This window comes from Taudactylus pleione, unplaced genomic scaffold, assembly GCF_031769625.1.
Source record: "Taudactylus pleione unplaced genomic scaffold, aTauple2 ptg000109l, whole genome shotgun sequence".
Classification (NCBI taxonomy): domain Eukaryota; kingdom Metazoa; phylum Chordata; class Amphibia; order Anura; family Myobatrachidae; genus Taudactylus; species Taudactylus pleione.
In genome coordinates this window covers 7,500,898-7,528,480 of record NW_028284511.1, presented here as the reverse complement: position 1 = coordinate 7,528,480, position 27,583 = coordinate 7,500,898, and the positions used below count along the sequence as shown (strand labels likewise).

At 41.9% G+C, this 27,583-nt stretch overlaps 1 protein-coding gene across 3 annotated transcripts in view; it reads left to right on the top strand.

Annotated features, from left to right (window-relative positions):
* Nucleotides 1–27,583, top strand: part of CRACR2B (calcium release activated channel regulator 2B) — a 106,106-nt gene that overhangs the window by 61,057 nt on the left and 17,466 nt on the right. For all 3 annotated transcript variants that reach the window (XM_088470988.1, XM_088470987.1, XM_088470989.1), the window contains exons 4-7: nt 800–965; nt 2,170–2,316; nt 18,465–18,555; nt 19,365–19,460. In XM_088470988.1, the coding sequence (XP_088327114.1) occupies nt 800–965; nt 2,170–2,316; nt 18,465–18,555; nt 19,365–19,460 (500 nt within the window). The remainder of the gene's footprint in view (nt 1–799; nt 966–2,169; nt 2,317–18,464; nt 18,556–19,364; nt 19,461–27,583) is intronic.

Below are 27,583 nucleotides of genomic sequence, written 5' to 3'. Positions count from 1 at the left end.
AGTTGGACAGCAGTTAATGGAGAGGGACTTTTTTTTTTTTTTTTTTTTCTTCAAGGTGGACAATCCCTTTAACCAGAGGCTTTCAACTCCAGTCCACATTTACCACCAACCGGCCATATTTTGTGAATGTCTTTCATCATGCACAAGTTAGATAATCTATTTTGATGGGTCAATAATTATCCCACCTGCTCCAAACAACAGAAATCCTCAAACCATGACCTGTTTAGAAAACTTGAGGGTTGAGGTTGAGAACCACTGCCTTTAACTATATATTTAAAAAAAATTGATAACTAAGGTGTTAATTATTTTCTAAAAGACAAACTATAGCCACAAGCCTGAAGGTCGTTATTTATCAAACACAATCCAGACCTTGTAATTTTAAATATAGAATCTGAAAACCTTTTCTCACAATCTCTATAGGACACAAAGCAGCTTTTTGTTATTTGTTCATGTTTAGGTTGGCGGTTTGTTTTTGTTTATTTTTGGCTAGTCACTTCTGTAGAATAGGCAACATGAAGTTGAACAACTTGCTCTCTAATAAGTATTTACATGACATCTTTACTGGTGCATAATATGCTGATTGTCATGACCTGGCTGGTCTGCAATAGAGTTACGTTAAAGCATCATGTTTGAAGCTGTAAAGCTGACACTGATAAAATGCTTTAAATCACATTATTAACATGTTGGTATCCTAGGCCATAATCTCTTGTTATCGATATTTTTTCATTGCCGGATAGGCCACTATATACTGCATTTATAGATTTGATTTTTTGTCTGAGCTTTTCTCTCTTATTTCCAGGAAAGTTACTAGGGGTTAACATAACAAACGGAGAGGAAGATGGAGAGAGACGAGTAATGGAGGAAACGTTTGAGTCTGGATGGTCAGATGAAGATGAGGATGATACAGAGGAGATGCTATTCTGTGCCACTATGGAGCAGTTGGGGGCCACACGTGTATTCCAAGAGTAGGTATCATTGCTCTAATCCATGTAATTCCGTCATATCTATCCATTTAACACATTTATGTGACCTCGGGTTCCCTGAGAAAAGATGATTAATGTAATTTTCTCATAGGGTCAAATTCACTAGTTTGTATTTAACAGACCATAAAGGATGCACTTTGTAACCTATGTGCAGTGCTGCCAAGAGCCAGGCCGGGCCCGGGTGAAAGGGTGCGAGGCCTAATTGCGGGAGGTGTGGCCACGCCCTCTTAAGGAATTTTTTTTAAAAAGAAGCGTCGCTGCACGCTGGAAAGGTGGCCACTGTGAGTCCCTCAGCTCAGCGCATATCCGGGGGGGGGGGGGGGGGCGTGATCAGGATGATCAGGACTACCCCACAGGCATAGGAGACTGCTGCTGGAATGCTTAGCTGACAGGGAGGAGGGGGGCGGCGTCAGACCCAGGCCCCTCCAGTAAGCTCGGTCGGGTGACTAGTACCCGCTATGGGCAACATCTCTACTTCTAAAAACTCTCACTTTAGTAAATATACCCCTTGGTCATGTAAATATAAGAAAACACCTCCCACCAGTTTAATCATTTTCAAACTGGGTTTTTGAGTCTGTTTTGACACATTAGTGCCGGTCTACAAAGAAATAAAATCATTTTATTTGCTGTACATTCTACATAAAAAAAAAAAGTTTGCTAAACAAAAGTAACATTAGTTTAATGAATCCGATGGAACTCTCATAATGTAATGTATTATTATATATTGCACAAGTAATGCTGACATATATAGAAATCTGCAAACAATATATGTAAAAAGAGATCGGTACATTCTAATGTTATCACTTTAGTGTTCAATAGGTATTTGTGTATTTTAAGGAATAATGTGCCCACTGCTGTAAATTAGGGATATCAGCAGTCACTGTGAATTTCTGTGACCTATATAAAAGCACTTGGCCTACATTATCACATCTATCAAGTACACACATGAACCCTGCAGAATACGTTTGTACAATATGCATGAAAAGGCAGAATGATTCAAGCGAACAGGAGATGAATATGTAACTCATACCTATGTACGTGCCAAGTTTATTATTAGACCCACTGTCAGTCATCCTCCCAATTTCCTTGGGCTAGTAGCACCCACATTATGTAGATGATATATCTAGCACTATAATAGTTACCTGCTGTATCTAGCCTATTAAACCTGCTTTGTGTTCCCAACAAGACACCGAGAGATACGTGATCTGTGGATCCGGCTACGCAAAGAGCGACCTGAGTTATTATCAAACTTTGAGGAATTTCTCTTCCGAGTTTCCTCGTACATCCGGGATGTGCATCACGAAAAGGAGACCTTGGAGCAGGCTTTAAAAAGGTTGGTTACGTTCCCAAAACTACCCCTGCAAACCTGTTATTTGGTCTGTGTAGTTTACAGACAAAAACTGTGTCAAATGTTAAAAGGATATGATATGATTTAGAAACACAGAACCTTAGTATCAATTGCCCTGCAACATTTTATTATTATTTTTTTTCTTTTTTAAGGTTGGTTTAGTTTTTTGGTGGATTTGTTTGGTAGGATGTACGAGAAGTTTTAGCAGCTCTGTCAGCAAATGAAAATCCACTGTGAAAACTATTAGGATTACAACCTTATGATTGGTTCACTGAGGATCATTACAGTGCACCTGTCATTTACTGTGTGTATGGTGGAGGCTTCCATTGTGTAGACCAGGGGTTCCCAACCACGGTCCTCAAGGCACACTAACAGTCCAGGTTTTAAGGATAGCCATAGTTGAGTACAGGTGACTTAATTAGTACCTTAGTTATTTTGATTTAACCATCTATGCTTAAGCCTGGATATCACTAAACCCAGGACTGTTAGTGTGCCTTGAGGACCGAGGTTGGGAATCACTGGTGTAGACTGATACAACATCCATGATCATGCATTCTCCAAATTCACCTTTGTCATCAAATAAGTTGTTTTCATGCCTTGATGATGCCAGCAATCTGGCTCCTAGAGACTTGAGGGGCTGCATTCTCATGAATACAGTTTCCCGGGTATTTTTGTTAAATCATTGCATCTCTGTCATAGCATGTCTGCTCACTGTTTGTTTAACCAAAGTCTGTAGTGGGCATGATAAAGCCTGTACTTTTTTCAAATTGATCTTTAGTAAGAAAGCTACATACTGTACTCAAAGGCATATTTTTAAAACAACCTCCTCTACCCTATGCAGTCTCCATTTTTAAAGTAAGCTCCAGCTCCTTTGACCCTTTTGTTATTGCTGATTTGGGGGGAATGTCAGAGGTATCAAATGAGCTATGTAGCTTCCCAGAAAAAGTACCATTCTTCATAGCATCTGATGTACAGTAACGCTAGAGACCACTCAATCACACTGACATCTGACAAATTAAGACCAGCACAAAGGAGGCGTAATTCAGAAGTTTTTAAAGAAGTTGGTGCACATGCCTCAACTTTTTTTTTTTTAAGATCATTTACAAAAATGTTTAAAAGAATTAGGGTAATTTACTAACAATGTTCAAAAGTGTAATAACCCTGCGGTCCCAGATCCTCACCCGAATTACCTGGGGCTCTCTCTGGACAAAGACTTTATTGCACCCCTCAGTTGCCTGCAGGGTCTTTTCACATCCCGATACGACAGGATGTATACATCTGCTCACACATACAAAATTTAGATATGAGGCCCCATATTTGTATTCACATTGGAATCGGTATTCAACTAGTGGGTGCTACCATCTGACAAGGGTAATAGCTAAGCAATAATGCAAGAAGAAGAAAAAGGTACGTCAGTAAATAGGCGCACATTTATTGTTCATTATTATAAAAAACTTAACATTTATTGGATATACCTTAAAATGTCCCTATATGGGACAATAGCCAGCGAAATAGTGAAAAAGGTAAGAATTGGAAAATGTGTTTTAAAATGTAATAAAGAGAAGCCCGGCTGTGTGTATTAATTATTAATTCATCATTAAATACATTTAATTCATTATGCTGAACTCAGGGTTGTGACGAGTGTAAGGATTAGGTTATGATTATATGCAATCAGACCGTAGTTAATAAGATTTCCAGCAATTTTTCCAAGATACCGTACAGACGTAATATTATTAGTGCATTGGTATATGGATATGATTTCTGATGTTAGTAATCTAGTTCTGTTATATGATATTTATATCAGGATGTAGTCAGGAAGCCGATGGTCTAAATGCCGACCGCCGGCTTCCCGACTGTCTAATCCCGGCAGGGTACTAATGACAGGCGTCAAAATCCCGATGCTTGTCATTAGACCTACGCCAGAAGGCGCAGACAGCTGCGGGAGGGTTAGGTTTTAGGGCACCCGGGGGGACTTGTGGTTAGGCCCCCCAGGAGGGTTAGGTTTAGGCTAGGGGAAGGGGGGTTGGGGTTAGGCGCCCCCGGGGGAGGTTAGGGCTAGGCATCCCCCCGGGAGACTTAGCATTAGGCTGCGGGGAAGGGGGGGTTAGGTTTAGGCACCTCTAAAGGAGGGTTAGGGTAGGGAATTAGGTTAGCAATACTTACCTAATTAGCAGTCTGGATCTTTACCTCTGCTTGGCTTCCGCTGTCGGGATTTGAAACGCCGGCCATGCGGCCGGCGGTAATACTTACTACACCCTTTATATCCAATCAGATTAATCACACCTTTATACACTATTCACCTTAACCGCAATTTATTTATATATTATCAAGACGTGATAATTGTGACAATCGCACTAACTAATCTGGCATCGATTGCTGTGAATAATGTTAATAGAGGGTGAATCTTCCTTATATTAACTTAATGTTTGTCACGTAGACACATACAAAAAATCTAATAAAATTGCTAATCCCCCTCATTTAATAAGTGATGTCAATTAGCCTCAAATTTATGGCTTTCTTCAACCCTTTTATTTATATTGTGACTCTTATAGATGTCTAAGTCACAATTGATAGCAGTGCTACTTTCACAATTTCTAGTTGATGTTATAGGCTTTATCACTGAGATTCGTGGTGATTTATTATTATGGTCACTGTATGAATCTTCAGAAGAAAATTATATTACCAGCATGATCCCTTACACTACAATTGTGTATAGCGAGCTCTTTAACAGTGCTCTAAACCACAGTACTATTCTGATCTGCAATTATTCTTTGTTTAGTATTGCTAATATGGCATTATACATTCTCTTTTTGCAGTCCTTGTGGTTAGTTACTTTAATAGCATTCAGAGCATTGCAGGTTGAGGCATAGCAACAATGTTGCCAATATTTATCCCTCTCGAACTCTATATCAAAGGCTCATACATATCTCAGTGTCCATGTAACTAGGACAAGTTTACACAAGACAATCTCATAATATAATGTTATGAGTTGGAGTTACAGCATCGCAATCATGCATTTGCTCATTTAACACACAGCGCGGGTTTGCCCATCCCAGAAGCTCACCACTGTACGGAGGCCCTTGTCATCCAATGCTGCTGCTGAGTTTCTGACCCAGCTGAAATTTATTTTGCACTGGCAAAAGTTATTTATCTTTATCCTGGTCAGGTGCCTGAACATTCCCATGTATGCTCCTTCCAGCTACAGTGTAACCACGTTCTTATCGGCTTACCACTTTCTATAGTCCCCGTTACAATGTCTGGTTCCTTCCTGCTCCCCATGAGGTGACCCCTTCCTCAATGTTAAAATGTAACACTGCAATGATTCCTTTCACTATTATCCTCTGGCTCTCTAATGGGCAAGGACAAGAGCTCGGTGACATGCAACACTTTTTTACAACACTGGATTCTGTGCCACCTGGTGATTCTCCTATGCCAGTGAAGCCTCCATCTCCACCAGCTTTGGACACTATGCATCTTATAGGAGCACTTTCTGCTTAGTTCCAGGCCGACTTTACCACTATCCTCAATCACCTTTTTTCCTTGTTAGCGAAAAAGAATTCCTTGGATCAGGAGTGACTACTCCAGGAGCGGGTGTCTACTAAACTCTCTACAGTCCAACCAGACATCGATGATGTGGCCCATCGTCTTGTAACATTAGAAGAATCTGAAGAGATCATGGTAGCCTACCATTCCAACCACTCCAATCGCCAAGAGCAACTACATTAACAAGCTCAAGAAATTCTACACAGTAGTTTGGACAACCATGGCCGGAGAGACCTTCAACAGGGATTACCTGGTCCACACTATGGAAAAAATATGTTTTACATAGATGGGGAGGACACTAAATGTCTCCCATACTGGCCTGAACACATATGGAGGTACCCTTGTTTGAAAGAGGGGAGTGTCCTGTCTGAAATCATATGCCCTCTCTAGTCATTGTTTCGTGATCAGTACTCAAAAACTACAATACAGTTTTAAAAATGACATGTCTTACTCCAATTATTATTACACATTGTAATGTTTAGGCTGAAAAATTTTTTCTAGTTTTCGCTATCATCTTCAAGTGTACAATTTATCATGAAATCTTAAATGTAAAATCCAAAAATGTGTTGAAGCACGAACCACAAAGTATACTTATGGTGTTTATAAAAAAATAATAAGAAAACCTTGGTTTTAGTCCACCTTCTTACAGTAAAGATTCCCTTCTGATGATGATGGTGTCCATAGTATGGAATTTGTTCAAAGACTTGATGACCAAATCTGTATTTTGATCGTGTGCGTGTGTAAAAAAAAAAAAAAAAAAAAAAAAAAAATATATATATATATATTATATGTGGAATGTATGTTTTGCTTTTCTTTTGTTTGTTTTTTGCATATTGATCAGGTCATGGGTAAGATGCCTTTTTCACAGATTACACAAACCTACTTTTTCTAATCTTACTTATAATTTAACCCTTCAGTCCATTTAAAACTGAGACTGCCAACCCTTGGACCCTCTCCAATTCCCCTGTATTGTACCCAATACCCAGAGCCGGCGCAACCCGCTCAGCAGATCCTGCACTGCAGGGAGGTGTCAGGCTGGAGAGGCTGCTGCTGAGTCTGCTGTTGCTGCTGCCGGCTGCCGCTTCACCTGTCAAACTATATGACAGACAGCAGCAGCCTGCTGCAGAGAAGTGCAGCTGAGCCTGAGCGGCTCTTCATACATACTTCCACCCCTTGCTGTTCCCTCTCCTGGCCCTCCCCCTTCCTCCCCTCTCATATCTCCCGCTGCGCTGAACCTTACATGCTGTTAAATGACACGACAGCCAGGCAGTGAGCTGTGCCTGCCTGGCTAAGCGGCTCCTCACCACCACCAGCGGCATGCCGATCTTGTTAGCCGCCCCACCCCTTCCTCCCCTCTCCACTGCGCCTGACCTGCTGCTGAGCAGCTGAGCCTGTGCTGTCAAACTGAATGGCAGCGAGCTGTCTGCCCCTGAGCTGAGACAGAGCTGGAGAGAGGCTCTGCCTTCTCAGAACGGGTATGTAATGTCGGCTGTCGGGATGCATCCCGTCGGAATTCTGTACCGAAAGCGGCATCCCAACCCTAACCCTCCCCCTTTCATGCCTAACCCCAACCCCCAGTGGTGCCTAACCCTAATCCCCCCGAGGGGTGCTAACCCTAACCCGGCTAAACCCCCCCCCCTTCTGTATTTCTACGCCTATCTTAAGTCCTTGTCGGGATTTCTCTCTGTCGTTATTGAGACCAGCGGAATCGCGGCTGCCGGTCTCATAACTACATCACCCACAGCTCAGCCACTCACTGACTGCGGCTGCCTGACACTAACGCCTGTGTTGGGCACAGCACCAGTCCTTTCCCTCCCACTAATCGAGGCCAGGGAAAGGCAGCCACGGGCACACTCCCAGATCCCAGCAGCAGCCGGAGCTGAAGGGCTGCTCAGGAGGCTGCAGCAAGTGTGCGGGGTCAGGCAGAAACAGCAGCAGGTCAGTGCTCCCATCACAGTGTTTGCCCATTCTCCAACCCAGTGTTCCCCACCATTACTGACCCCCCATCCCAGTGTCTCCAATACTGCAAGCCCAGCATCTCCCTCCTTCTCTCCCCAACCAGCCAACTTCACCCATCCCACTTTCCCCCCACTTAGAACCCCCAGCCAGTCACAGTGATCCCCCCTCATTCAGCCTATTGTTCCCACCTCCCATCCCTATATCACTCCCCCCCATCCTGCCCAGTCTCCCTATCCACAAAGTTACCCCAATCCAGCCCAGTGTTCCCCACTATCTGACTGACCCCTCACCACAGTGATCCCCACCCTGCCAGCCCAGTTTCTCCCCCCTTTTGCTCCCCAATCAACTCACTATCCCATCTAGCTGCTTCTCAGCAAGAACCCACAGTCTTGTCAGTGTCCCCCCTCATTCAGTTCAGTGTACGCCCTTTTCCAGCCTAGTGTTCCCCCCTCCCACCACCATCTCACTGCCCCCTTCCCATCTAGCCCAGTGCCCCCTATATATCACCCACTACATTTCACCCTGTACCTGACATCACCCACTACCTCACCCACTGCCTGTTACCCTCTCTCTGTCACACATTGCCTCTCACCGTCATACTCTGTCATCTACTGCCTCCTCTCTATCATCCATTCCTTGGTGTCACCCACTGCCCCTCCTCGGTGTCACCCACTGCCTCTCTCTGTCACCCTTTGTCTCTCCCTGGCATCAACCACTGCCTCTACCCATCACCCTCTCCTGACACCCTCTGCATCTTCCTGTCACCCACTACCTCACTGGCTCCCATTATCTTTTCCTATTGTCCACTGCCTCCCCCTTTTTTTCCTGTTTTATAAAAACTAATCAGATTTATCATGAAAAAACTATATCTACAATATATTTCATCATCTCATCCCACAGATTCCTTGCAATAATTAACCCATGACTGAGAAAACTGTTATTAACAGTACAAAACAATGCAGGACAAGGACATGGTTTATAAACATTGCTGCATTAGTGATCATAACACTAAATAAGCAGCAGGGTGACAGCAACCAAGTGTTAGGTGCCGTTGAGGGAAGTTAGAACTAAATGATAGTATATAAATAAGGGAAGTAGAAGCACATGAGGGAAGAAGAGGGTCCTGCTAATGAGAGCATACATTCCAAAGGGGAGGGACAGACAGTGGTGATACAGATTGGGTAGACAGAGAGGAAGGAGCATTGAGTAGTGGGTTAGGATGAGAGCTAGAAAGCTTTGATGAAGAAGAGGGTCTTGAGAGCCCGTCTGAAGAGTAGCAGAGGGCTTTAGAGTCTGATAGAGAGAGGGAAAGAATTTGAAAGGTGGGGAGCAGCACGGGCAAAATCTTGGAGGTGGGAGTAGGAAATAGATAAAAATCAGATGGCAGGATGTTTCCAAATTTATCTGATTTATGCTGGCGTTGTCAACAGGCAGTGGGCACTCCTTTCCATATTTGGTGGCAATGCCCGGTGATAGCCGAATTCTGGAGGAAGGTTCGACAATTATCGGAATTGATCATTGGTCTTCCTTTATCTGATAAACCTGAATTTTGGTTGCTAAATTTATTTGACCTTCCAATATCCATATATAAAAAATCCATGTTGCGTCATCTGGTGAATGCTGCGAGGGCTACTGTACCGTGTTATTGGAGGTCTTCGACTTGTCCTCCCATCTCTCGATGGTTCCAGAGAATAGATCAGTATATGCATATGGAAGATCTCTCATTGTCTAAATCATCTCCCCTAGATTTTACTGACATTTAGTATTGCTGGCTGAACTTTAAAGAGACGGCTGAGTACAAAACAAATACTTAAGTGCCTCTTAGGATGTGGCGACATCCTCTTTTACTTTTCCCCATTATTTTATTATCTTTCTTTCTCTCTATTATTTTCTTTCTTAAATTCTTATGTTTCTTATTTTAGTTGATTAGTTATTTAGATTTTTGCTTTTATATTGTTTTTTGTTTTTCATTCTACTTCAGTTAGTAATATTTGACAGCACGTTTAAAAGTAAGTGACTTAAGACTTATTCTTTCTTGCTCCTTTATTTTATGTTGTATGAGTATATTTGTCCACTGAATTCATATTGTTATTTGACTTTATTTGATGTTTCTGTGGGCCGTTGTAGGCCATATTATGTACTGTGCTGTTTTCGTTTTCAATAAAAACAGATTACATAAAAATCAGATGGCAGGAAAGGTGGCCTGGTGGAGAAGGTAGAGAAGATTGGTCTTTGTAAGTGAGTGTGGGAAGCTTGAATTGGGTTCTGAAGGGAAAGGGGAGCCAGTGTAGGGCTTCTAGGAGAGGGGAGGCAGATGTAGAGCGTTTGGAGAGGAAGATGAGCCGAGCAGCAGCATTGAAGACAGATTGGAATGGAGAGAGATGGGAGTTAGGAGGAGGTTACAGTAGTCCAATCTACAGATGACCAGTGAGTGGATGAGGGTCTTAGTAGCATCCCGGGTGAGAGAGGATCTGATCCTGGAAATATTTTTGAGATGGAAATGGGAGGATTGCAAAAGGTATTGAATGTGTGGTTTGAATGAGAAGCAGAAATTAAGGATATCTCCAAAACAGCGCACTTGGGGGCTAGAGGAGATGGTTGTGTTGTCAAAATACTTTCTGCTAGGGGGCGTGGCCACAGAGAGCATGAGGTAACACACATCTTGGTGTGCTCTCCGGACCCATATATCCGGCACTGAAATCCTGACGACTCCCCCGGGATCCCATAGCGATGCCTGGCTAGTGGAGAATACTGTGACCGCGGTGACCGGCTTGGTAGCGGCTGCGAGGGCTGTCTTACCCGGCGGGGTGAGGTGGAAGGAGACGGGGCCTGCCTGTGTGTCACGCTGGCGCCATCTTCCCTGCATGTACGGAGTCCCGGCGGCGGCTGGTATCTAACTGGAGGCGCTCCTTCCCGGCGGCTAGCGGCAGAGCGGTGCTCCTTCACGTGGTCTCCCTGAAGTGGCAGAGAGTGAGAATAATCCCCTCTGTTCTCTAAAGTGGCCCCAGTCCTGGTGCTTCTACTGCAGTGCAGTGCTACAGCACATGCACAGAGTTATACAGGCGGGACCAGCCTCTTCCTCTCCATACCTCCTGACACTGCTATTATTGTTACAGTTCTCATCTGTATCATCTATATAAAAAAGAGAGACGCCTTTTATATACTCCTCTACATTACTACTTCTCAGCTCTATATAGTAATATATTATCAGCCCCTCTCATATACACTCTAATGATGGGGAAAAATTCTGCTGCTGCTGCAAAATTGGAGAAATTCTCCAGGGTGTACCCTCTGCTCAATCCACTTCTACTGCACGGGGAGATAACTCCGCTCCTGCATCCCCAGCAGAGTCGGCGGCCTCAGTTGAGCCATCAGACGCTGTGCTTCAACTAGTTCTTGAGGCAGTGACAGCCTGTGAGACTAGGCTGTCAGAAAAAATTGGAAAAGTGCAGTCAGATCTATCAATTATACACCATGACCTGCAGTGTGTGCGTGAGAGAGTCGGCGAGGTGGAAACCCGCACTTCAACCCTGGAGGATAAGATAGCACTTTTAGATGTCCGAGTCGACTCTATGGATTCACAGCTTCTTTCCATACAGAGGAAAATGTCTGACATGGAGGGTAGCCTAAGGCAAAATAATATCCGATTCGTGGGGTTGCCAGAGAAGGAGGAGGGTCCCAACCCCGAAAAATTTCTGGAAAAATGGCTGTCTGACACGTTTGGCTCTACTTCTTTCTCACCATATTTTTCAATTGAGAGAGCTCACAGGGTGCCTGCTAGAACCTTGCCGCCTGGGGCGCCGCCGCGTACTCTAATAGCTAAGTTCCTGCACTATCGCGACCGGGACTCTGTCCTCAGATTGGCCCGCACTAGTGGTCCATTACAATGGAACGGGACTCGTATATCCGTGTTCCCGGATTTTGCTATGAAAATACAAAAGGACAGGGTCCAATTTCTCCCAATTAAAAGGCGTCTACGGGATCTTAATATTTCATATGCCATGTTATACCCATCTAAACTCCGAGTAGTTGCTGATGGTGAAACCAAATTCTTCACAACTCGGGAGGCTGCACTCTGGCTGGATCGCCGCAGACCCACCAGGGATGCAATGGCTAATGATTGACATAATGCTATCTTGCACTACATCTGTCATTGTTGTTACACGGCTAGTCTAATGCTCCCAGTACTTAAATGGACAAATATTATTTATATATATATATATATATATATATATACACACATACACACACACACACACACACACACACACACACACACACACACAGTCAGGTGCATAAATATTGGGACATTGACAGAATTTTCATATTTTGGCTTCTATTCACTGAAACAAACAAGTTGTGCTTTAGCTGCAGACTTTCAGATTTAATTTGAGGGTAATTATATCCAAATCAGGTGAACGGTGTAGGAATTACAACGGTTTCTATATGTGCCTCCCACTTTTGTGTATGTATATATAATATATATATATATATAAATATAAATAAGGGTCAACTGCTGCTGACATCATATATCTACAGTTATTTTTCTAATATTTGTTATTTCATATTGTCTGGGTACTATATGCATTTACAACATTTATGTGTTGAGATTTCTAATCTCTTATAGATAAATTACCAGGTGTGTTCCACTGGTTAGGTACCGACTAATTTTACACTGGAATTTTCAAAGAAGTTTGTCTAATACCGGGGGTTTACTCCGTGTCTCGAGACCTCCATGTGCTATGTTCTATTGCCATTATATATTTTGCTCCAGTTATTTTATTAGTAGTACGGTAATATATTATAATTGTATTGCCTAGTTTAGTTTAATAGTGTGGGGTAGAGTGTTCAGGTACAAGGTATGCCTAGGTTGGGTTTGGTATACAGGGTAGGGGAGGTTTTAGGGAAAGGGCTCATATCAGTTGGTATGGGATATTTTATTTATTTTTTGTGTGTAGTGGTTTTCTTCTGCTATTTGTGGTATTGTATATACTTCCTCTGTATGGTTTCAAGGCTGTTTAAATATTCTCTAAGGTATTCAAATGATGGCATTGCCAAAGGCTAATATTCTTACTTGGAATGTGAGGGGCTTAAATGATAAAGACAAAAGATCATTAGTGTCCAGACAGGTGAAACAGTATGCCTCAGATATAATTTGTCTGGTGGAGACTCATTTGATTGGAGGGAAATTGATGTCTTTGAAAAAGCCGTGAATTGGCTGGACATATCATTCTACGCACACTTCTGCATCCAGGGGTGTGTCCATACTAGTGCGTAAATCTGTCCAATTTTCAATGGAGCAGGTGCAGTGTGATGCCTGGGGTAGATGGGTTCCTAAAATGCTAAATTAACTCTATATTTGTACTATTATTGGCCGTATACATTCCACCACCATATTCACATGAGGTTCTCAAAAAGGTTGCTGAATGTTTGGCCATATTCCCGGACACACCTGCCTTGTGCCTGGGGGATTTTAATAATGTCCTAGACCCATTGTTAGAAAGGCATAGAGTGTCTGTCTGCTTCAGGGATCTGGTTTTTCAAATATGGTCCAGGGAATGGGCTTGGTCGATGCCTGGAGGATGAGATAATATTCTTGTTTCTCCTATACACATTCATCATTTTCCAGGATAGATATGGCATTAGTTACATCAGGTTTTTTACCAAGAGTACATAAGATATTTTATGAGACTAGGGGTATATCCGACCATTCCCCATTAACAGTCAGTCTGGACACGGAGGGACAACGGGGTTAACAATTCTGGAAATTTAACCAGTTCTGGTTGTCTCGCATGGGATCTGGGGCAGAATTAGAGGCCGCATGGAAATAATTTTTTTAATTAAATAATGGCACTGCATCTGCTTCAATTATATGGGATACCTTTAAGTCATTCCTAAGAGGTTCTTTAATTCAGAAAGTTGCTAATTTAAAGTCTTCCTATAAAAAAACTGAAGTTGATCTGGAAGCTTCCTGCAAATCTTTAAAGTTAGCCTATATTTCTGACGGATTAGAAGCGAATAAAAGAGCATGATATGATGCACAAAGATTATGGAGGGATTGCTTAATGGACAAGGCTCAATATAAAATTCTCTTTAATTCACATTTACAATATGCAACAGGTGATAGACCTGGATCATATTTAGCTAACCTGGCTCGAATAGAACAAAAGTCATCCAATACGGTGGTTAAATTAGTTGGTTCAGATAATGTTGCATGTGTGCGAACCCCAGAGATAGCAGAGGAATTTGTAAGATATTATCATCAATTATATAAATCTAGGCTGGTCTATACTCAACCAGAAGTGAGAGAAGTTTTGTCTGCTATTTCCCTTCCGACACTCTCTCCGGAGGCGAGGGATTTGCTGGATTCACCCTTGACACTAGAAGAAATCGAAGTGGCCTTAAACTCGTTTCCCAATGGTAAAGCCCCAGGGTTAGATGGGATCCCACCTGAGTTATACAAAAAACATAATAAAATACTTGTACCCCAATTATTTGAGCTTTTTAATCAAATGTACACGAATAATACATTATATAAATCTATGTCTGAGGCATTGATAATTGTATTACCTAAGCCGGACAAAGATACCACTCGGCCAGATTCATATAGACCTATATCACTACTCCCCACAGATATAAAAATCCTAGCAAAAGTATTGGCCTCCAGGATTAATAAGGTTATAACTCAACTGATCCATTCTGATCAGACAGGCTTTATGCCTGGTAAGTCCACGGCAGTCAATTTACGCCGATTATTCACGCACTTACAGTTAAAACGGGATGATGCACAAACCTCCATTATTGTCTCATAGGATGCCGCTAAGGCGTTCGATTCCGTTGAATGGTTGTTTCTTTGGGAAACTATGGAACGCTTTGGTATTGGCCCGGGATACATTAAGTGGGTAAAACTCTTATATATGAATCCTGTGGCGAGGGTGTCGGTGAACGGTTATGTGTCTACATCATTTTCACTTTATAGGGGAACAAGGCAGGGGTGTCCCTTGTCACCCATTCTATTTGCCTCTATTTGCTATTGAGCCTCTGGCCTGTATGATTAGAGATCAAGCAAATATTCACGGGTTTCAGCTAGGTTCAAGGATAGATAAAATTGCACTTATGCGGACGACATACTACTCTTTATTTCGCAATATGAGACCTCTATGCCTAAGGCCCTTGAAATTATTGATTTATTTGGGAAATATTCAGGATTATTAAATAATTGGGACAAATCCTGTATCCTTCTATTCAGGGGTCCTCGCCCCAATGATCCTATTATAAATCTTCCCCTACAGTGGGTGGATTCGTTTAAATACCTGGGAATCTGGATCTCTAATACACCTCAAAAGTATATATCACTGAACGTAGAGCCGCAGATTGAATATCTCAAGTCCCGCGTTCCGATATGGACTAAATTGCCATTAACTTTAACGGGCAGAGTAAATTTATTTAAAATGGTTCTCCAACCCAAAATCCTATACATTTTGAATCATTCCCCGGTATATATTCCTCAGAAATTTTTCGAACAAATTGATGGTCTGTTGGCCTCATTACTCTGGGTTAACAAAAGAGTTAGGATTAAATTGGACACTTTAACCAGACCTCGTGATTGTGGTGGTCTGGCGCTACCCCTTTTCAAATTATATTACTATGCCGCACAATTATCACACACATGGGAATGGATAAATGATAAAACGTCTGAATCTCTACCTGCCCTAATACTGGCTGAGCCCAAGACAGGTTTATCGCCATTGTGTCTACTCTTGAGTGATAATATACACATAGTTAATATGCCCTTAATTAAGCAGCCCATCAATATTTGGAGACTTGCCTCGCGTATACTGCAGGCAGAAGGCATAGATCCAGATACTCCGCTAGCTCATGCCAATAACCTTAAGGAGCTCTCTGCCCTTCAGGTCGGAGAAACATGGGGTCAGTGGGACGTAGTGTCCCTGGGACAGATATTTCAGGCGGGAGTTCTAAAGTCCTTTCATCAATTGCAACTTGAATTTGATGTCCCCAACCATTTTTTCTTTCGATATCTTCAGCTTAGACCATACTTGCCTACCCTCCCGATTTGGTCGGGAGCCTCCCGAAAATCGGGTGCCGCTCCCGACCTCCCGGGAAGGCAAGCAAGTCTCCCGGCAGCTGCCGACCCCTCCTGCCCCCCACCGCAATGACAGGAGAATCCTCGGCAGCGGGGGGCATGTGATGCGATTCACGTCGAATCGCGTCATTTTGTCCCCGCCCCCTGCTTCTCGCTGCCTGTAATATCGGCAGCGTGTAGTGGGGGCGGGGCCAAAATGACGCGATCGCGTGGCTCTGCCCCCGCTCCACCCACAAACTCTTCTAGTCTGGCTGGCCCCGCCCCCATTTGCTGGCCACGCCCCCCAGTCAAGCCGATCTGGCTGCTCCCTCCCGGAAGGGGCAGCCAGATAGTCGGCAAGCATGGCTTAGACATGCTATTAATGCCCAATTCTCTGAAGCCCCTTTGATTATACAGGAATCTCCTATTAAAATTCTATTACAATCCATTCGTAATAGTCGTGTGATATCTGTGATTTATCTAGTTTATTGAACAAGCATCATAAGTCTGATTTAACATCCATAAAACAACAATGGCAAAATGACGTTTGGGTACTGGCGGAGGAGGACTGGAGTGTAGCTCTTGCTAGTCCATGCCTGGCCACTATGTCTGTAAGATATCAGCAGATACAGTATTTCATACTACATAGATTATATATGACGCCTGTCCGATTATTGAGAATAGGGGGCAGGACAGATTCAAAGTGTCCCAAATGCAATTCGTCCGAGGGTAATTTTTGGCATCTGCTATGGTCATGTCCTGTAGTAAATTCCTTTTGGCAAAGCGTACTCAGGGTGATTGTTTCTATGGGCATACCTCAGCATATTCTTACCCCTGCGGCATGTACTTTGGCTGTAGTAAATGCAGATGCAATTGACCAACCTGCTATACGTTTTACTAATAATCTGTGTGCGCTTGCCAAAGTATGTATAGCAAGGGATTGGATGGCAATTGATGGGCCAAATCTGGCAACCTGGATATCTCTAGTTGGAGCGGTTGCAGCACATGAAAAATATGTCTATACTGCTAGAGATATATCTCAGAAGTATTATAATGTATGGGACAGATGGCTAGATTCCCCATATAACTGTTCGGGGGCTGCAGTACTACATGTGGGATGCTGTAATTGCTGTCACTATTATGATTATATATACCAGATCAACATTTTTATTTGCTCTATATACAGAGGAAAGAATGTAATATACAGAGATATTTGAATAGTAAGAACCACACATGTTTTTGTCTTTCCCTTTTTTTATGTTTATTGTTTTTTTTAATTTTTATCATTGTAACGTTTACAATGTATTAGTGTTTACTAATGTACATTATTGTATATTCAAAACAAAAGTTAATAAAAAATTATTGGATTTAAAAAAAAATACTTTCTGCTAATATTATGGCACTAACCCAGTTGTGGGAGTCCATAATATAAAATATTGATCTCTGTTCCTTTTAAAATAAGTTTGGTATTGGCACGTAAGCATATCCATAACCCCTTTTGTAGGATGTGGGAGACAAAATGCATGATTCTTAATACCCATGTGGATAATAATTGAATATAGTCACTGTGTGTCATACTATATGAGCCTGTACTATTACATTTACAACTGGTCTCTGATTCCATTGAGAATGGGAGGGTGAAGGCATCTGGTGGCCTCAAGTTAAGAAGAGACCTTATCCCTCTATTGATAAACTGACTCCTACCTATCATTTAGCATTTTCTTTTAAGACAAATTGCTCAGCTCCGTTGCCCACACCTCAGGAGATTTTGAATCTGCCCAAAGGTCTATATATTATCGTACTCCTCAGAGATATCCTCCCACTAAGAAGGTGTTAACCAGGTTTCTACATATAAACCTTCCCCTTTTCCTATTTTGCCTATCCTATTATAAACATTCCCCTCCAAGCTCACTGGGCAGTCAAGACTCGTCTCAGCCATACCTACTATGTTAGAATTACATTTCTGCATCATTAATTCTAATTCGCCTGTTTTGTTGGAAAATTCCTATCATGTGTGAGCACACATTTGATATACTTACTGCCATTTTTAACTCTATACGCACATTCTTATTGTCTCTTCTAACTATTCCCCCCCCTCCCCAATTATTTAGCATAAGCCCTGATGCCAGACTACTCCATTGTGTACACTGCTCATCACCGTATGCAGATTTTTTTCTTCTAACCTATAGATCATAGCATTGTACTAAAAACTGCTTACCGCCAAGAGTGGTGAACATTTTTGTTCAGAACTTCAAAATGAGTGCAGAGCGCCTTACCTAACCACTTTTCATTGGTGCTACTGCTCACAGTTTTCAGCCTAACTGCGGTGACTGGGGAAAAATTATTGCACGGGTTGTCCTCATAACCTCCAGGCAGGGGTCAGAGCTATAATGCCCAGCTCCCGCGACTTATAGTGCAGCTGTAAAGTAAGCAATCATTTCTGATTACACCTTTATTCAGGCAATATTGTAGAGCATTATAAAAATATAAATTGATTTGTGCATTTGTGTGTATGTATCTGTAACACCCCTCTACTTCTGTGCTGCAGAAAGGAGACCGATCACGGGAGAGAGGTCAGGTGTCTATATGAGGAGATGGAGCAGCAGATCAAATTAGAACGAGAGAGACTCCTCAAGAAGGTATGAGCCGGGCATCAGTGTAAGGGAGGATGATTGCAGGGGAGATGTATCCAGCCTACTAAAGAGTGAAGTTGCCCATAGCAACCATTTATCTCCTACCTTTCATTTTATAGAAAGTACTTTGATAAATGTTGGCTAGAAGCTGATTGGTTGCTATGAGTAACGTCTCTATTTGTCTACTTCTTCACGCTTTGGAAGGCTTGCTACAATTCCCCCATAGTCTAGTATAACTAGAGCGCATATTATTAAATGAGACTTCATTAATAATGTTATGCATAGATGTGTAACCAAAGCATCTTTTCTTTTTGTGACTAATAAGTGACAATTGCGGTTTGACAAACTGGTTACTTATTACATCAGCTAATCTGTATGGTACCCATTGTATGAAACTGGGATGGAGGTTTTCATTAATGGGCTATGATTGCGACCTGGCCTTTAGTAACTTGCACTGTATAAAAACCACACATCAAAGTGTGTGTTAGTAAACCTATCTATTAATGGCTGCAAAACAGCGCATATTGATTGGCCAGTAGCGGGCAGCTCGTCGGATATTTTAATTTGATAGCAAATAAGAATAATATAAAAAGAATAATATAAAGCTTTTTAATAATAACAATATTATATGTTTAATATTACAATTCAGGAATAAAATATTGTTATATTGCTACTGTGTTCCCTAAAGGCTGAAACCGCCATTCAAGATGAAAGATTTATAATGAAATATGAATCCACTCTAGAATATAGTAATACTTAACAACTTTTGACTGTAAACATAGAGTAATCATTGCATCGCCCATCCCTGTGTGCAGGACTCCACAAGGCAGCAGCACAGACACACGGATCTGCAGAGGGAGCTGATTAAGAAGGAACAAGAACTGGAGGGCATTGCTCTGCGTCAGAGACAGGTATAGTGTATCCGACACTCCCTCTCCATGTAACTATGTCATCTATTATTCCTGGTCTCCGCTGAGCACATTTGCTGCGAGGACTGGAACTGCTAGTGTAATGAGCATGGGCTGTGTGCCCTTCATAATATAAGGTTACAGCAGTGTAGACAAAAGGGAAAATACAGTATGTTCTTCACAACTCAGGTGACACAATGGCACAGGATGGATGGGAAACCCTGTGCCTTACATGATGAAACTCAGTCACAGGCTTACTCTATTAAAGATTCCCAAGCTCGGTAGCCCATGTAGACTTTTATCTATTACACTGTAATTACTTTTGTAGCACATTGAGCTAAGAATCTCTTTGCAGAACTTTTGCCACTGCTTTTACCAATACAGATTATAAATCTTCTCCTCTTTCAGGAAATCAGGAGCATTGGATTGCTAGTCTCTTACACAAGGGCCCTAGGCCAGAGTTTCAAGCACTGGTCCCCATGTTGTACTGTGGCCTGGCCCCAGATCCTTTACTATGCTCGGTTCTGTACTATGTATCTCATGCTCAGAAACCAGGGAAGTTATAGTCCCAAAACTTAATTTATTGAATATATGCATCGTTCCTGCAAACAGTTTCTTACTGAAACTTCTTTTCACTAACTGTCACAGCTGCCCAGCATTATAGTGTACCCTTTTTCTAAATGAATGTTTGCTGAACAGAAATTAATGCTTCTGTTTAACATGATATTTATAAGTCAAGTGTAATGTCAGTTCAGTAATCCGCAACAATCATTCAGCAATTAGGTTTCTTTGTACTTGTGCAAGGTAGACAACAAAAGGTAATGTGTTATTGGTTGCTATGCAGTTTGGAACTGAATGACTACCTAACAGCCCTTAAGTACTTCTGAGTAGCTCTCTGTGCGCACATATTACATTTCTCCTTAGTGTGTGATAAAACAATCATTTTTTAGTGTGTGATTGTGTATATGTGCGACAAAACATTCCTTGTTTACAGACTTCACACAGAAGATTTTGCTACTATGGTAACCCTACAAACATATACTGTACATGTCACAAAAGGGTGTGTTTTTCAGCATGTACAATGACTCTCATAGTATGGGGCAATGTAATAGGTAATAAATTAACCAAAAATATGTGATTTTGCTAAATCTACACCTGTTTTCAAACCAGCAATGTGTTAAGGGTCAGGGTTTTGCCTTTTAATGACATTACTATCTTGCAAATAGCTGCCAAAATCACTGAAACTTGGTGATTTCACACAATCTCTCTGTGTCCATTTTAAAAAGCCGATGTTTAGTATAAAGTTATGTTGGCGTTACTTATTAAGCCATTCCTGGAGCATTTGCTGTAGTAAAGACTTTGAACTATAATACACCGTATAAGTTTAGAACGTTGGTCTCCCTGTGTGCTCTGTGTCACCTCCACATGACCTGCTGCTACAGATTACTATCATTACCAGTGACTATAGTCCTCTATTCTTTGCTGCCAGGGATGTGATCTCTGTTTATGTGGCATAGCACGGTGGCACAGAGGGGGTTGGTGATGTGGAAGCTATGTTTTGAATATTAGAAAAGGGGTTTATTTGAGAGTGTTATGGTAAGGAGGATCAGGCTATGAATATTGGTAGTATGGTCAGTGTTGGACTGGGGCATAAAGGGTCCACTAGGGAAGGCAGTGGTTGGGGCCCAAGCTTAAGGGGTGTGCCACCAGGGCCGGATTAAGGCTTGTGGGGACCTGGGGCAACTAAGTTGTGGGGGCCCCATCGATAAAATTGCTACAGCCCCACACGACGACTACTACACCCCTTGTCTCCGGACTCTCCACTGACCGGAAAGGATCTCAGTATACTACTTCACGTCCGCAACACTTCTGGGAACCAACCCCCAGCAGCATAGCATAAATGATCTAGTACACTGTTAGGAGCAAACACAGGATTTTGGGGGGTGGGGGTTAGAGAGAGGAGGGGAGGCAGACAGAGAGAGGGGTGGGAGTGAGATATAGGTACATTAAGCTGTCTTTGGGTACATACCGCAGTTGATTACCATGATATGTACCTAGAATATTGCAAATGATCGTTCTTCTGATAAGAGCTGTCTTTTGCGATGGCTCCGGACAGAGGAGCTTGTGGGTTTAACACCCAGAAGTCCCTCTGGCATTGGCCGCAAGGGGTGATGGGAGGGATCCGATCGGATTCTTCCCATGGGGGAGCGTCCCGATAAGAAGCCCATTAGCTTCTATGGGGTAACACCACCTGAATATGGCGTTACCCATTAGGACGAAGCATTCCGGTGCTTTGTACATATGGGGAATGCGGTAAAACCCCCAAAAGCTGCATTTTCGGGAGTTTCACCTCATTTTCCCCTTTAGTACATGCCACTCATAGAGAGGGGAGAGCAAGCGAGTGAGATAGAGGAAGAGAGGGATGGAGAGAGAGATCGAGATAGATGGATAGATATGAGGGAGATGGATAGATACTGTACATAGATACTATAGATAGATACTGTGGATAGATATGAGAGATACTGTAGATGGATATGAGAGCTAGATAGGTAGATATGAGATAGATAGATAGATGGATATAGGGATGAAGCTAGAGAGAGAAGTCATGAGCGAGTTAGAGAGTGAGGGGGGAAGGGAGCACATAGATATTTCCCTACCTCCATTTACAGCAACAGGCAGCAGGGTAGGCTTCTAATGGGGGCAGGCACTTCACTGCAATAGGTCCCGCCACCTGTCAATACACCCGCGAATCGCGACATTATCTCAGTGTGGGGGCAGGGCTTCCATCCTCTGCTGCTGTCACGCTGTGTGATGGAGTGTGCTGTCACCGCACTGCAGTGCTTTATGCTGCCGGCTGTGATCGGATCGGCCATAGAGGGTCCCGAGGGGCCTGGAATGTTTTTGGCAGTGTAGGGGCCCCGTCTATAATCCGGCCCTGCCAGCCACCAGAGGGGGTGTGGCCAGTCACAACAAAGGGACTTGGCCAACCATTAGAGAGGACATGCAAAGAACAGGGCCCCTTTATAAATGAGGGGGCAGGGGTGTGTCAGGACCACCCACTTTGATTGGCAGGAGGGCTAATCTTGGTGTAGTTTCCATAAAAACAAATCAAGCAACCAAGTTAATTTCCCCTGTGGGCCAGTCCAACCCTGAGTATGGTACATTGCCTTTATATCCAATCCAGCCAAATATCACTTAAACAAAGCCCTTTTTCAGTTCTTTTGCCAAAGTCAAGTTCTCCACTTTATGCTTTGGCATTTACATGAAGCTGGATTTTCACGCTTCACTTATTACATCACTTTTAGTAAGAGTCTTTCATGGTGTAATGTTTTTATTAATCCATTGAGACAAAACACCCCTGAGGACATGAGGAACACTTCGCAGGACTAAACTGTTTGTGATAGAGCAGCAGTGATTAGATGGGATCGGCTCCCTTCAGTGTCTTGTTGGTCTCAGAATGGAGATAGTTACTGAACATATAAAGGAGCACAGGTTATGGTACACCGGAACAAAGGAGTTGGAGAAAAGTGGGGTAATGCTAGTAACTGGTGATATCCTATTGCTGGCTGGTGTAAACTACTTCTATACTGTCCTGTACCATTGGCTGTATGGAGAATGGTTTGTTGGGACATGGATGTGAATACGACCGTGTATCAATCACATTGATGATTTGGGCATGAAAGCAGGTAGATGTAAGGAAGTATGGTGTGTGACTTTTGATAAAGAATAGGCAAATCTGACACCGGATGGTAATACGTAAAGTTACGAAGGAGCAGTTTGTACAGAATATTGTGGGACTAGATACTATATTTATTTCCAATTGATAATTCTATTAAACTACTTGTAAGAACAAATTAAGTTAATCAAACTTTTTGACGTTTACGTGTCTGAGCCAGGAAGCCAGCATAGCAGTTACATAGAGGAAGGCCAGCATTGCAGTTACATAGAGGAAGATCTAGTAGTGTGCCAAGGGAGTGTAACCAGTGTCTCAGGGCAGGTCTCATTTACCCTGGAATGTTAAAGCCTTTTGTCTCTGTTTACAGCAAGGACACCTGAATAAAGTATTGGCATGGTAACAGAGACAGCTAGATGACAGAAGATTGTTCATCACTCATACACTGGGAGATACTTATGTTGGAAAGCCTCACCCTTCTATGTATCTGCAGAATAATGGATTACCGAAAGCTCATTTAGTAAGTTCACATGTGTAGACATACATCTTACCTCAGTGCGCTACAAGTCACATTAAACATAATGCTTGAGCGCCGTACGACTCTGTAGCATTGAGCGTCTTTTTGTGTGATTTTTTTTCCCCTTCAAATGCGTTTTCTTTGCAAAGCGATGTAAATAGGACGCACAAGCAACTTCTGCTGATTAAAATATGTGGCATGCCTATATTTTGTGTGACTGCGGGTGTATCTGCATGAGAAATGTTACGGTACAGTGTTAGCAGCTGTAATACTGCAACTTAGCATTTCACATGCAGATACACCCGCAGTCGCACGCAGATATAGTCATGCCGCATATCATTTTACTCAGCAGAAGCTGCTTGTGCTATCGCTTTGCGAATAAGACTCATTTGATGGGAAAAAGTTGCAGAAATAGATGCTCTGCACAACTAGAAGGGCTGCTTAGCACACAAGGAATAAAGATGTATGTGGACACATCTGTAATAAGGCTCTACTATGATCTCTCACACCTGAGCTATCTTCCAAGGCAGAGATAGTGAAATGACGACACATTTATGAGCTGTGTAATGAGGCGGCATCAGCACGATGTGCTGCTGTTGTTCGCGTTCTTAAATAAACCCCTGGAACATGTGCTGTGATAAGAACACACCTTATAACTCACACAGGAAATAACTGTGACCTCCTGAAATACTGGCTCTATCCCAAGCTGAACTTCGTATGTAATCATCATATTTATGTTTGCTACAGCCGTCGTTAACTGTGTCAGCCCCAAGAAAAGCCCAGGAGATTATAGCGATCTGCCAGTTAGGTTCCCCTCTCATTTGTAGTGCTGCAACAAAGTGTCCAAGATGACAGACAGAAATTCTAATTAGAGGCCACACCTACCAACAGTTGTGTCTAGGGGTCTGGTTCAGAGATGGACGCAGTTCTCACAGCAGCTGCGTCTTTGGAGTATGCAATATATATGAAAGATACAGCACGGGGATGGCTTGTAGTTACTAACACTACATAACATTACAAAGATTCCATGCAAATTCCCGCTGTAACCACGTGCTGTGGGCAGTCGTCTTAGATACTTTTGTTATAATTTCATCTCTTTAGACTTGAAAGTTTATGCAATTGATTTTTTATTTTTTTTTTAACTCAAATAATTTTTATTAGTGGAACAAAAAAATCCAATATACATCAGATAAGACAATAGTAAACAGTAATTTACAATCATCATAATATAAACATTATATTTTTGAAATTTTATACAAATAAAATAAAATTAAAAAAGAAAATATAATACAGAAAAAAATATATAAACTAGACAAATTATATAATATAAAAAAGAAAATAAAAATATAGCAAGTATTACATAGAAAAACCAAGTAATACAAAACATTACTATAAATTATAAAAGACAAAACAGAACAGTACAATACATACAACCATTATTTGTGGGAAAACATGTGTGGTCTGTCATATTAACCTTTTCCATATCGAGTTGGGGCAGTGTTAAAGCTAGCCAATTACGGATGTCGTGTGAGAAGATGATTCAATAAAGGTCAACCAGGGTCGCCATTTTAGCAGTGGGGACGAGGATGATGAAGAATATTTAAATCCAGAGGTTTCCATTTCAAAACTTCTCTGAATTTTGGATATTATTATCGAGAGAGATGGGGGGGTCAGGTCTCTTCCAATATTGTGCTAGAGCTGCCCTTGTAGCTATCAAAATGTGTCCAACAACATACTTATTATGTGATTGTATTGTAGGAGGAAAATAATGTAGGAGTGCGATTTCTGGAGACTGGGGAAGAGTCTCCATAGTGACCTGAGCTATTAATTGAAATACCTCTGACCATAAGGAAAATATATTAGGACAAGACCAAAAGATATGTATCAGAGTACCGTCTAACCCGCAATTCCTCCAACATAATTTAGAGGAGTCTGGCCAGATTCTATGCAACTTGATTGGGGTGTAATATAAGCCGTGAATTAGTTTTATAGAGCATTTCAGAATGGTTCAAACATTTGGACATTTTGAAAATGTTCATAAATAGAATAGACCAATCTTCTTCAGTTAGAGATATATTAAGATCCGACTCCCAATTGAATTGTATAGAAAGTTTAGATTCCTCTATCGGAGTCATAAGCGTATTATACCACATAGAAATACCACTCTTATGGCCAGTAGTAGACAGTTTAGAAAGTATATAGGGAGGTGGGGTGGGAAGGAGATGATTTGGGCCATAGTTATAAAATACCCAGTGTCTCATCTGCAAAAATTTAAAAAAGTCAGTTTTGGGAATACCATATTGATCCTGTAATTGTTGAAAGGATTTAAATTGATGGTTAGTATAAAGATCTCTAACTGTTATAATACCTTTCTCATGCCAGGGTGTTAATACTAGATCATGGATCAGTCGAGAAAGGGCTAATATAGAAATGTGAGACGAGGGAAGAGAAAATTCTCCATGTGTGGAAATCAATTTGTCCCAAACTATAAGGGTATCAGAGACGCTCTTTGGAATAAGGGATTTATGGGGTCTATCAGCAGTTTTAGTCCACATGATGTCCCGTAAGGGGAGAGTTTGAGATACAGAGATTTCAATAGATACCCATGGCTTAATCGGTAGAGGGGCTAACCAGTCTTTCATCTGATCCAAAAGACAAGCGTGTTGGTAGAATTCGAGATTAGGAGCCGCTAGTCCCCCTCTAGATTTGGACCGAAATAGTCGAGTCCTAGCTATACGAGGACGTTTACCCTTCCAAATATACGTAGACAGAACTGCATAGAATTTGTTTAGCAGATTCAATGGAACTAAATATGGAATGGCTCTAAATAAGTACAGAATTTTTGGAAGAAACATCATTTTTGCAGAAGAGAGACGGCCCATCCAGGAGATTTCATAATTAACCCATGCTTTGGTAAGTGCTGAGAATTGTTCTAACAAAGGCTGATAATTATATTTAATAACATTTTGAGGATTTAGAGGGATATTGATCCCCAGATATTTAAGAGATGATGTCTGCCAGGCATAAGGGTATTGATTCCGGAGTTTATCTCGGGAAGCCTGATCAAGATTGAATGCTAGTGCTTCTGATTTTGAGGTATTTAGTTTATAGTATGAAGATGCAGTATATTCTTGAAGTATATTGTGAAGAGCAGGTAAGGAAATGTCTGGTTTCGTGACGAATAGCAGGACGTCATCAGCAAAAAGACATATCCTATGCTGCTTATGGCCAATATTGAAGCCCACAAAGGAGGAGGAGGATCTAAATTTTTGAAGGTGAAAGGGGGCACCCCCGTCTAGTCCCGTTAGAGATATTAAAGCCGTTGGACAAAAACCCATTACTGTATACTCTAGCCGAAGGGACAGTGTAGAGATTCAAGATAGTCTTCAAAAACAAGCCAGAAAAGCCAAACTTAGCCAGGACCCGGGACATGAAAAGCCAGTGTAGCCTATCGAAGGCTTTTTCCGCGTCTAAGGACAATAAAACCATAGGCAAGGAACAAGCTGCTTGGGCTTCCAGAAGGGAAAAAACTCTTCTGGTATTGTCTGGCGCTTGTCTCCCTAAGATAAAGCCCACCTGATCGAAAGAAACTAAATTAGGGAGAATAGGATTCAATCTATTATCAATTATTTTTGCATATAATTTGATATCTGAATTTAATAACGCTATTGGCCTATAGTTTGGGCAAAGTGTCGGGTCCTTGCCAGGCTTCAAAATAGTGATGATTTGGGCTTCTAACATTTCTTTAGGAAATGATTGAGTAGAGACATCGTTGAATAAATTGACTAAAATAGGGGTCAAAATGGTTTGAAAATGCGTATAGAAACTGTTAATGAATCCGTCTGGGCCAGGTGCTTTATCTTTTTTAAGGGATTTAACCACTCTTAATACTTCGCTATCACTCCAAGGGACACAAAGCTTCTGCTTCTAAAGGGG